This window comes from Lucilia sericata, unplaced genomic scaffold, assembly GCF_015586225.1.
Source record: "Lucilia sericata isolate MDLA Ls3-8-SP2 unplaced genomic scaffold, ASM1558622v1 Contig000082F_arrow, whole genome shotgun sequence".
NCBI classification, from domain to species: Eukaryota; Metazoa; Arthropoda; class Insecta; order Diptera; family Calliphoridae; genus Lucilia; species Lucilia sericata.
The window spans coordinates 373,499-386,167 of NW_023994115.1; the positions used below are offsets into that span (position 1 = coordinate 373,499).

General features: G+C 28.9%; 1 protein-coding gene across 4 annotated transcripts in view; it reads right to left on the bottom strand.

The window, feature by feature from the left end:
* Positions 1-10,803: 10,803 nt before the first annotated feature.
* The window catches only part of LOC119599585 (DEP domain-containing protein DDB_G0279099), a 34,706-nt gene continuing 32,840 nt past the window's right edge, over positions 10,804-12,669 (bottom strand). For 3 of the 4 annotated variants that reach the window (XM_037949397.1, XM_037949398.1, XM_037949400.1), the window contains 2 exons: positions 11,698-12,045; positions 10,804-11,632 (listed from right to left, as the gene is read on the bottom strand). In XM_037949397.1, the coding sequence (XP_037805325.1) occupies positions 11,611-11,632; positions 11,698-12,045 (370 nt within the window). In that variant the 3' untranslated portion in view covers positions 10,804-11,610. The remainder of the gene's footprint in view (positions 11,633-11,697; positions 12,046-12,669) is intronic. The other variant, XM_037949399.1, reaches the window with a different exon arrangement.

Consider the following 12,669-nt stretch of genomic DNA (forward strand, 5'->3'; position numbering starts at 1 on the left):
TTGCGGTTGAAGTATTATTGAAAAGTGTACATATTTTTTTTTCAAAACTGAGGACGTCCTGTAATTCGATCGCTCAATACTAATTTGGAAATACAGTTATATCCCTCAATATGTAAATTGATCATCAAGATCACGGTTGAACTTTTCTAGATTAAGTATTTTCGAAGTATCAGATTTGATCAAATCTGACAAGCTTGAGCTATCTCTAATTACATACATATTTATAAAGAATTTATGTTCAAGATCAGATAGAGCATAGACTTTAAACAAATTCAGACAAGCTCTATCTACATACATGCATTTATGACCAATCGAAAACGTATGCTAAACATCTTCAAGATAGAGCTAATTATAAAGGAGGGCAAAGGATTGCGCTCTTCTAACTAATACAGGTATTTAAAGTCTTTTCAAAATCTTATAGATTTTCTTTAAAAATAGTCGTAGTCTTCTTTAGACTAGAGAGTTTAATTTTTCAATCATTCGACGCGGCATCCAGTCGTCGTCCAAAATCTCAACGCAACATATGTACATAAAACAAAAATTAAAAGTGTCCAGTTTCAGATCGTCAGTATTCCCACATCCACCTAAATTATGTATGCCGATCGATTAAGACATGTCCGTCCGCCAATTTTCAAGATATTTTGGACCATACATGTTTTTCGGCCCAAGGAAGAGGCCTATTGAAAATGGCTTAACTTCGTCCATTATTTCAATTAGCTTCCTACAACCGGACCTTCCGATTTGGGCTTATTAGCTCAGAACTACTACAAATATACTAGTATATCTATATATATAAGCATAAAAAACACTATCCATTTTTTTAATGATCAGCTCTCAATTGACCCTAGCCCTCATACAAACTCCTCTTTAATTGACTTATAACCATTAGTTCTAATTATTGACTTATAGGCATTGTATCGCGATGAATTTCAGCATAACTTTAATATATGATAAATGAAATCCTTCTTCAAATTTTGTGAGGATCGGCCTATATTTGACCCTAACTCCCATATAATGTCTCTTTTAGAAAATTAGTTTCTCATCCATAAATGACATAAATACATCGGAATTTAGGAAAAATTCAACATAAATAACTTTCTTAATAAAAGCTTTTTAGAACCGCCTAACATTCAGAATTGTTTTAATAAGAAACAACCATAATTCCACTAAAAATGGGTTAAAACAAAGTGTCGATAAAATCGGACAGTTCCACAAAGCGTTGAGAGCTACTGTTGCTCTCATAAGTGCCAACACACGCACTCACACACTTATTGTTTACATATTTTAATTGTTGTCTATTAGAACACGAGTACCATGATTTGTTTACTTGTTGGTCTGTTCTGTTCGCCAATCTTGTACTAAATAGTATATTGATGAAGTTTAAATACGAGAGATTTTTATTATTGTCTCAATAATTGAGAGATAGCGAATGGTGAAAATGTATATCATGTGTGTAATTATGTAAAATTGTAATTGTAAAATGAAAAATGTTAAATAACCGCAAAAATAAACATACATACGTTGCACTATACATAGATAAATACATACATATTAGTATGTTTATAGGTAAAATATACATATTTGAGGTTTTTTTAGCCATTGCCTAAGAGTAGAAAATTATAGGTGACATGTATTGTTTACAATGGGAATTGAATTACTTTTGTTTAAGTACATTTATCATTAAAACCATGACAAGTCGGTAAAGCTGTCATTTAATTTCTAATATTCATGGAGATAGGTTGGGTTGAAGGTTGGTTTGCTAATACATTGTTTAAGAATTTTTATTGAATATATCCTTCAACTGTATGTTATTGGTTATCTATTTAAATTACTTACATATACCTTTTAGAAAAGCCTTGGGTTTCAATTACTTGGGAAAAAAATATTAAATAAATTATTAATATTTTTTAACAATAAATTGTTTAAGATAAATAAATGAAAAAATGTAGGTTAAGGCGAGAACATTACATTTTCAAACCATATTTAGCTGATGAAATTACAGCCGCAATGGAAAGCAAAATAATTTAATTATTATTAATTAATATTGAAATTCTTGCTTTCTTTAATAGAGTAAAATACCCTCATTCACTGTTTTATTATTTATGGTTTTATTTATTAAATTTATTAATTTATTTTTCCCTAAATAATTAAGAACTATGAAAACATTTTGAGATTGCATAATTTTCATCATCAATGTTTATAAACATACATAATTTTTCATTCTTTATTTTCGGTTAATTTTTTTTATCGAATGAAAATATAAACATAAACACACAAAAAAGCTTATATTAATTGCATAGATACTTACATATACACAAACAAATAAAAATAAATATTTGAGAAAGTAAAGTGTGACAAGCTCGACTATATAATACTCTACACCAGTTATGGAAAATTTAAGTGGTATTAACTTTTACCAAAAAGTTAAAAGATCGTTTCGGCTTTTATATCTGATCGTTAAATTTAAAGGTCTTTCAAGTGCAATTTAGTCAATATAGACCAGACCACAGACGACTAGTCTAGTAGGCTAATCTATTGATTATTGTATTTACCTGTTTATGACAAAAGTTTATGAAGTTTGATGAAGTTCTTGATATGACGTGAGACTTGTTTATGAACTACACCAATTACTAGTCTGTGGGCAAGTACATTGACTAATCTACAGTCTAGTCTATAGACTAAGCAATTGACAGAATTATTGTCTAGTTAAGGAACTAGTCCATTTATACTAATATATGGACAATTCTACTCACAAGTCTGTTGACTACTATGTGGACTACTCTGTTAACTGTCATTGAACTAAGTAGGGTAGAAGGGGGACCATAGCCACTTTTTTTTGAGGCGGCCTCAAATTAAAACCACAATACATATTCTTAATTTTTTTCTTGGTTCGGATACTTTGATATGCTGGCTTTAGTTTTATTCCTTTCAATCTTTCCTAAGTCATCCTCATGTACATATTTTTTTAACTTTTCCGCACTGACCAAAAACGGCGATACCGCCCCATCCATGGGGTAAATGCGCCAAGGGGATGGGGCAGATTTGTCATTAGTAAAATAAAAGAAAAAATTACAAAAATAAAAACTTATTTTTCTGTTTTATACTTTAATTCATTAAACAAAGTATAATAAACCAGATATTTATTGTTTATTTCACAAAACTTAACAAAAAATTAAAACAAATTATTACAGATTTTTTCTATATTTTAACCAAATTTTGTTCTACATCACAAGCATTACATATATTTGCCGAATGTGCCCCACGGGCAGTTCTGGGGTTTAGTTTCAATTTTTTTGGGCTTATGTTACCGAAAATATTATGTCTTATTGTTCACTATTATTGACGTTCTAATACTGACCAATATATTTTTTCTATCACAAAAACTAAACAAGTTTGCACAAAAAGTTCACACAGTGAAATATTTTCACAGCCCTTTGAAAAACAATTAATCATGTCTGCCTCCCATCATATGTAAAGTTAATGTTTCAAATTTTCAGGGATGATAGATAATCGATAAACGAAAACAAAATTTGATAATGCGATAAAATCGATTACTCAGTTTTCAAGTTATTCGCTATTGGCAGATGTGCCCCTATGGCGTATGATCCCCCTTCTACCCTACTCTTTAGTCTAGACTATTAAATAATTAATTGATAGAATTAATGACTGGTCTGTGGATAATTCTATTGACTAATTTGTGGATAAGTCTATTGACCAGGCTGTGGTCTAGTCTATTGACTGAACTATGAACTGACACATTGACCTGTTATCAGGCATGGGAGTTAATGATTACACAAAGATTTTAATTACAAGGTCAATTACAATTACTTAAATTGGGTAATTGAACAATAACCAATTACAATTACTTGTAATTGATCAACAACCAATTACAATTATATGTAATTGTTTGTTTTACCAATTACAATTACTTGTAAGTATAATTATAATTTTATTACTTGTAATTGTAATTTAGGTATTACTATTTACAAATTACATACATGTAATTATAAGGAACAAAATTCACTATTACAAGTAATTGTAATTGGAAATTCATCAATTACAATTACAAGTAATTGGCAAAACTTACATGTAATTGTAATTGGTAATGCTACAATTACTTCAAATGTAATTGTAATTGAATATGTAGCCATTACCTCCCAAAGCCTGCCTGTTATGCACTATTTAGCAAATGTTCACTTGATATGTTGTAATGGTATTTCGGTATTTTGCTATTGTCAAAAAGAGTTATGTATATAAAGGTTTTAGGGTAAAATATGTACTGATCCTCATAAAATTCTATTATTTTTGAGTATCAAAAACATCCGTGTAAAACCAGTCTCCCTACCCTAAAGTAGGTATCAAAATATTTGAATAATTCTTGTAAAATGGTGAGTGAAATCTTGCATTTAAAAAAATATATTTCGATAATTATTTATAAATGGGATTCAGTTCACATATTTAGATTAAAATACCAGTGCATTAAATGTTCGGTTATGATTTGAATTTATACATAATAATTTTACAAACAATGGAATCAAATCAAATATCGGTTAATAATATAGAAATAACTAGATTTTTTCTTAAAACAAATAATTTTTTAAAGAATTTTATTACAGTATCTATCTTGGAGAAAGATAGGTTAGGATCAACTATGGACCGATCTTCATAAAATTAGCTAGAAAGTTTTTTGTATTAAACTTGTTGAAATCAAATTACTGGACTTTTAAAGCTTTTTATGGGCATTAAAGCCATTTCATGAAAGGGACCTTACTGGGGTTTAGGGTCAAATATGACTCGACTGTAATGGTTTCAAAATTTTATATTTTATAAAAATAATAAATTAAAACATTGAATTATCGAATTCAATTTCGAAATATTTGCATGATAATATAAGTATGTATTCATGTTTTTATAAAGAACAATGACTTTGTTAGCTTTGCTTTAAATAACTTTGTATACCCCTATGTTCTCTCAATAATCACAACAACAATAAAATCTATTAATTTAATTGTTTTCAATGATCAAAACTTCTCTGCTAATGAACTCATGTACTTTCATATTTACTTTTATTACAAATTTTCAATCTTTTTCCAAGTATAAAAAATCGACAACAAAAAATACATACGTAAAGTAAACAAACTTAATAAAACGGCGATGCACTCAATTTATTTTCTAATTACCACTGTATTGTAAAGACCATCGAGTACATGGATCATTGAATACCATGGAATTACAAACATATACACAGCTATATACATATCTACACACACATACATAAATTTTGAATACCATTGATCTTGTGTGAGGGCAACAAAGCTTTTTTATTAACTTTTCAGTTTATTGATTTTCTAAGAACTTTTTATGAGAAATTTCATGGTGTGAATTAGAATTATAGATTTACAATTTACAACAACTTTTGCATCTAGTATTTAGAAAAATGAACTCGTACGAGCGTTTAAAACAACAATTCTATTGTTTAATATTCTTGGTACTTATTGTAAGTACACATACATACATACATACATACATACATATGGGCGCATTAGAGTGCCCCGTTTGTATGGAGAAAAAATAAGGTACTGATGTTCCCTCCAAAAATGAAAGCTTTGTTCATTTTAAGATTTTTATACCCTACACCACTTTAGTGGTCGCAATTTTCAAGATAATTGAATGAAATTTGGCACGCACGTTTTATTTGATCCAAGGACGAAGCCTATTGAAAATGGTTAAAATCGGTCCATTATTTCACCCAGCCCCCATAGAACAGAACCCCCAGAAAAGGGCTTTTGAGCTCATAATTGTGTTAAATATACAGATATTTCGATAAAATGCGGCACAACTAAGTTTTATAGAAGTCTGGATGACCCTGCCAAATTTCATAAAGATCGGGCCCAAGATTTGACCCTAGCTCCCATACAAAGTCCCCTTCAGAAAATTACTTGAATGTCCCAAATTAACTTATAAACACAAATATCGCGATGAAATTTAGCACAATAAAATATTATGTAAATATAAATATATTCACAAAATTTTATCGGGCTTGGTCCATATTTGCCCCTAGCCCCCATATAAAGCCTCTTTCAGAAAATTAGTTTTTCATCCATAAATTGCTTAAATGTATCGGAACAAGGGAATATTGAAGATAAATGCTTTATTATGAAAAATAAATCACATTTAATATTCATAACTGGTGTAGGGTATCATATGGTCGGCCACGCCCGACTATACTTTCTTACTTGTTTTTAAGAAATTTTTGTCTTGGGGGGGTCAATATTTATTGAGCTAAGTCAATAGATAAAAAATAGTTTATCCAAAGGAATGATATGGAATTTAGACATCATATGAAAGGTCTTTGAGAGTTGCTTGCAATCGCTTTTAAATTCTGGAAAAAATCATGAGAACCTCAAAGAAGAACATGTTTATTCCTTGATCCAACTTAAGAAATATTTACGTCAGAACAATAAATTTTAGAAAATCATAGAATAAACTTCCATTTTGGAGTCATCCTAATGTAAAAAAAAACACAAAAGTTTTACGTTAAGATCAATCATTGACATGCCTATAAGAGTGTAAAATGCGGAGAGAAAAACCTCTAACGATCAAAAGATACAAGTACATACATATATACATATGTACAAATTTTTCTTTGCATACCGTTCTATGCAGTTTGCATATTAATTTTTTTTAAATAAAATATACAAATCTTTATAGTTGCATTATGAAATCTAAATTCCAGATTACCGATAATCTTTATAACAAATAAATATGAATTTAAAAATGTTTATGGCAAGAATAATGTAAAAATTTATTAAGTTAAAAATAAATGTATTTATTATTGAAAATGAAAAAATAAATAATTTATCACAATTTTCAAAAAATATTAATAGGCCGTTTTCGGGTAAGACATTATAAAAAATGTACATATTTTAATAATATTATAAATTTTACATATGCATACCCTTTACTTTTAATAAAATTTATGCACTCGCTAATGCATTTGATAGCTCTCTCCCCCTTTTTTTGGTTTTGTTATACAATTTTTATTGTAACACAATATTAAAAAGTTTATTAAAAACTGTTTCATTTATCCACTTAAAATATCTTTAAACAATTATTTTTTTTTTTCATATGATCCGATTGTGTGGCATTTTCAGTTCATTAAATCGATTTCTTAACTACTTGATTGTTTTCAATATATCAATAATTTTTAAATGCTCCATTCATAATACATACTTACAATATTTCATAAAAAAGCCACTGTATAGAGTTGATTGTTCTTTACGTAGAAATTGTTAAATAATTTCATTGTCGGTGGTCGAAATCGAAAACTTTATTCATGATCAAAAAACAGTGGTGTAGATTAGGGAGTTTATCAAGATTATTTTTCAAATTTCAATATAGGCAAGACATACATATTTCGGTAAAATTTTTTTGTTCTAATGTAAAGAATTCGGTCTTCCAACTATAGCATTTTTAATGCCACCTTGCCACGCCCACTTAGACCAATATTATATTTGAGCAATATTATTCTATATAACTGCGGTATTGATGGCGTCTGTATGAATGTCGTTCAAAGCTGCTGTATAGGAACTCCGATCCAAGGGATCCTGCACATATCTTCGTATGCTCTCCTCGTACACACAAAGGTCCTTCCTGACATGCCTCGGGGGAGAAGATGTAGAAGTTGGGATGACTCCTTCGGTGACATCCCAGGAGGAACTGTTTAGTCAGCATGACATTATGTTCCTTGACAGGAAGGACTTTCGTTTTCTCGTGTAGGTGGTGCTCCGAGGTTATTTACATGCAGGCCGTTATAGTCCGTAGGGCGGCAGCATTTTGAGAGCCTTGAATATTTCTCCAATGGGTATCACTCAGCGAAGGAGACCATACTGAAGCAGCATTATTGACCACTGACCGGCCAATTGTTTTATAGGTAGCCAACAAGGTTTCTTTGTCCATTCCCCAAGTGCTGCCGGCTAGCGCTTTGAGGACCTTGTTTCTACTTCGCAATCTTTGCGTAATTGCAGTGGCATGAGCTGAGGAGGTAAACAGGCTGTCAAAGGTGACCCCCAAAATCTTTGGGTAGTTCACAGACGGTATTTGGGATCCATCGACTAAGACGCCTAAATTCCTTCGTCCAGGTGGTGCAAAGTGTTGCTGAAGACTTCGTTGGTGATAGTTTCAGGTTACGTCCAGTGAAGAAGTTGTGTATTTTTCCGAGATAACCAATCACTCGATCGCATAACTCATCAACGTTTTGGCCCGTCGCCATAATGGTACAGTCGTCCGCATAAGATAGAACTTCCACACCTTGTGAAGGTGTGGGGAGTTTAGAGAGGTAGAAGTCAAACAGTAGGGGGGGTAGGATACCGCCCTGTGGTACACCCTGTTTAACTCTACAGGTTTTGGAACACTTGTCTCTAAACTCTACGAACGACTGATGGCCATTCAGATAATTCACAATCCATCTCTTCAAGTTGTTGGGCATGTTGTAGTAACAACTACTACAAAAGTTTGTCATTCCCAACAAAGTATATAGTATATTTCGGGCTGAGCCAATTAAGCTATGTCCTTCTGTTTGTCTGCCTAAAATACGCTCACGTTAAAACTAAGTAAAATAAATCAAGCAGTTTGGTATTGAAAATCAGCAAAATCGGTTCACGACGTAAAAAATTATGAATAAAAATGTCAGATTACCTGTAAAAATATTACTGTATTTTCCTAATTATTGAGCATATTAGGTATTTGATAAAATTTGTCACATGTCTAGAGTTCAATTACAATCACAACAATAGATCCAAAGTTTCCCATAGCCCCCATACTAAGGTACATATTCTCGTTGGATTTATAGTTAATAACTTCCTCAAATATATCGGCATCATCACAAAATTTTGCAGATATGTTACATATGTATATAATATGAACAGATATCATATTACTAACGTAAATCAATATTGGTCCACAATTGGTCATAACTCCCATATACCGAAAATCACTTAAATGCTCATTAGAACATATTACGAAATAAGGATACAGGAATAATATTCGACATAAATATCAATGTTACTTTATCGGCATTATAACTATATAGCAATTTCGTATCAACTGACCCAACGCACAAAAAAACGATTTGGATGAAATTTTCACCAAGATTAGTACTATTGTAGGCCAGACACAAATTCTTAGCTCTATCGGTCAAGAACTGTCGGAGTTAGAGGGGTTCAAAGTTGGACATTTTGGTAACATGGAGTCATAAACTCCATGGATCTCAAAGAGTCCATCTATACAAAAAAGGTATTCGAAATAGCCCAGAGTTTAAACCACAATTTAACCCAATACAATTTAATCTTTAAATTAAGATTACAATTAAAAAATAAAATATATTTTCTATTATTACAAAACTGCAATTGCTTTATAATTACAAAAAAGAAAACACATTTGTTTTTCTTAATACTTTTTTTTATTTTTTATTTATTTTATTAATATTTTTAATATGTATAATATTTTTTTTCTGTTTGTTTTTAAATTAAAATTGTTGGGTTTTTTATACATTTTTAATGATTTTTATTTAGTTTTTCTTGTTTTTACTTGTTTAGATAGAGAGTAAAGGAAAATACATGTATTTTTTTTTGTTGGTTGATGATAAATTCTTCTGCAAATATTATTTTTTATGTTTTTGCGATTCCTTTTGTTTATTATTTTTTTTTTAAATACATTATTATTAATTTAATATTTTTATAATAATTATAAAGAATTGTGGTTTGTTTTCTTTTAGTTTTGTTTTATAATAATACAATGATTTTTGTTTAAGATAAGATAGTGAAGAGAGAGTGAGTAAGTAAATAGGAAAAATTTGTTTATAACTAAAAGAAATAAAAAAGAGCAAAAAAGATACAAAATAAAACAATTACAATTAAATATAATTATGTATATATGTATAAAGAAATAATTATTTAATTAAAACTAAAGTTATGTTATGTAAACGGAAGAACGGTTAATATAATTAGAAATGAAAATATGTATATTGTGGGTATATAAATTTATAATTATAAAAAATAATAAAGAAAATAAAAATAAAATTAATCACTTTGTGTTAAAAATAAAAAAAACTGAAATTAAATTAAAAAAACTTGAGAAAATTAAATTTTCCAATTTTACATAAAAAAAATAAAATAATAACAAAGTAAAATAATAAAGTGTTCAATAATAAAATACAAATTTATAAATATTTTATAAGACTGTTGTTAAACTAACCAAAAACAAAAAAATCAATAAAGAGCATGATTTCTATATAGTTTTTTTAGTTTTTGTATTTGTACTTAATTAATAAAGTACGAATTTACTATTTCTTGTAAGATGTTTTACTTTTTTTGTTTTCGAAGGCATTTTCTCTATAAATTGTTTATAAATTTATTGGTATTTCTTGGTTCTATATATAAAAATCAATCATATCGTTTAAACGATAATTGTTTGATAAGTTTGAGAAAAAACAAAAAATGATTATGTTCTTTGTTTATTTCGGGGACGCAGGAAAAGAGGACATAACGAAATTATACCTCACTAAAAGATCATAAAAATGTCTCTTCTTTTTCTTGTTGTTTTCATGGTAATTTTTAATTATATATTTTTTAATATCTTTTTATTTAGTTTTACTTTTTATATTTTGTTTAATTTTTAAGCAAATATGGGGGGAATTGCTTTATTTCAATATGACTTGAGCTTGTTTGGAAAATACTAAATTTGTATTGTATTTTAGCATTTAAATAATTAGATGCATTTTTGTTTTATTTCGTATATGTATAATATATAGATTATTACTTTACAAATATGATACCATTTTAATAATGTATTATTTTTTTAATTTTTTTTTTTTTTTCTTTAAATATATGTATACTATTTTATATTGCAACAAAAAACATTTACAAAGCTTTTACTTTTCACCTTTTTTTCCTTACTTAAAATATAAATTTATAAGTTATTTTTTTATTTTATAGAAAAATAAAAAAAAATAATCTTTTCTTTTTTTCTGTTTGTTAATAAATCAGAAGAAGTCTTGTTTTTGTTATTCTTTTTTGTTTTTTCTCTGAGCCCTAGTTCAAAATCATTATAATCATAATGAATAAAATTCAACTAAATTAAACTTCTGATTTTTTCTATAATATCACTGGAGAGAACTTAAGATGTTGAAAAAAACATAATCAACTGGTCTGGGGGGTACGTACTAGGGTACACAAAGTTTAGGAATATTTTGCTTGAGGCTAATCTTGTGTGTTTAAGGGCAGGATTTTTAAACTAATTTACAAATAGCAAAATATTTCTGATTGGGGGGGGGGGAAGAGGAGGAGTTCTCTGTTTGAATGTCTTCTTTGCAGCCTATAAATAATTTATAAATAGTTTACAATTTGTTTCTGTTAATACTTATAAATTTAATTCTATAAGCATGTTTGTTTTTAATCCTTTTTGTGAGTAATTATATATAGAATTGCTTAACTAATATATAAACTCTAGTGCATGATGAAGAGGAATCCATGTTAAAAAAAAAAAGAAAACACAGGAGGGGAATGTGTTTACTTTTTTTTTTTCATTTACTGCTTTAACAATCTTTCAAATTTATCGCACTCTGGGAATTGTTCTAAAAAGATGGAATGATAAAAAAGGGATTAATAAATAAAAATATTCTTAAAATTATCAACCCACCTGGGTGATTGGACTCGTTTCTTTGGAGTATTTGGTGCAGTTACTGCCACCCTACTATTAGGTGTACGAGCTCTTGTTGTAGTACCTGCCGATGATGTTGGTGTTGTTATTGGTGACGGTGTTGCTGCAGCAGCTGCTGTCATACTATAACGTTTCGGTGGCTGTATACGACTTGGTGATCTTGTTGTTTTTGAGGGATCTGCTTGATTTGTTATTCTAGCAAGTTGTGGAGAGATAGCACATGAAGGTGGTTTAGGTATTTTTGTATTATTTGCAATGTTATTAATTTTATGAGGGGATTCAATCGGTGTTGTAGATGTTCTTGGAATTTTACTTTTATCAGTTCTTCTACGAGAGTATTGTGTTGTGTGTATGTTTTATATGTATAGAGGTGTTTTGATATATAAAATCATGCATAAATAAAACCATGATTATAAACATAAGAGGGGGAGGTATAATCAAATTAAAACCCAAAATAAAATTTTGATGATAGTTAAGCAGGAGGGGAGAGTGCAGGTAATATATATATAAAGAAATAAATAAAAAAAAAACAAAACAAATAATTTTGATGAGAACATAAACAAAGATTATTAAATAGAAAAAACAAAATCACAAAATTGTTACAAAACAGTTAACTATTTAAATAATAATGTATTTTGAATCCCATTATTAATAGTAAAAGTTAAACTACATACATACTTATAAACCAATAATAAAGTACATAAAGTATTACGGTAAGTACCAGGTAAGTGTTACTATTTTTCTGATAGGTGTTATCATGTACAACAAGAATCTGTCAAACACCATCAAAATCTTGAAATATAGGTAAAAACGTATTTTCGTACCTCTAAGCACTTATAAGTCGAGTATTCCCCATATAAAATATCTTTCAGAAAATCAGTTATTGAACAATTAAGAAAAAGATTAATAACAGTCAATTGTACGGTTTTCCAAAGACAAAGTTCCGTTTTA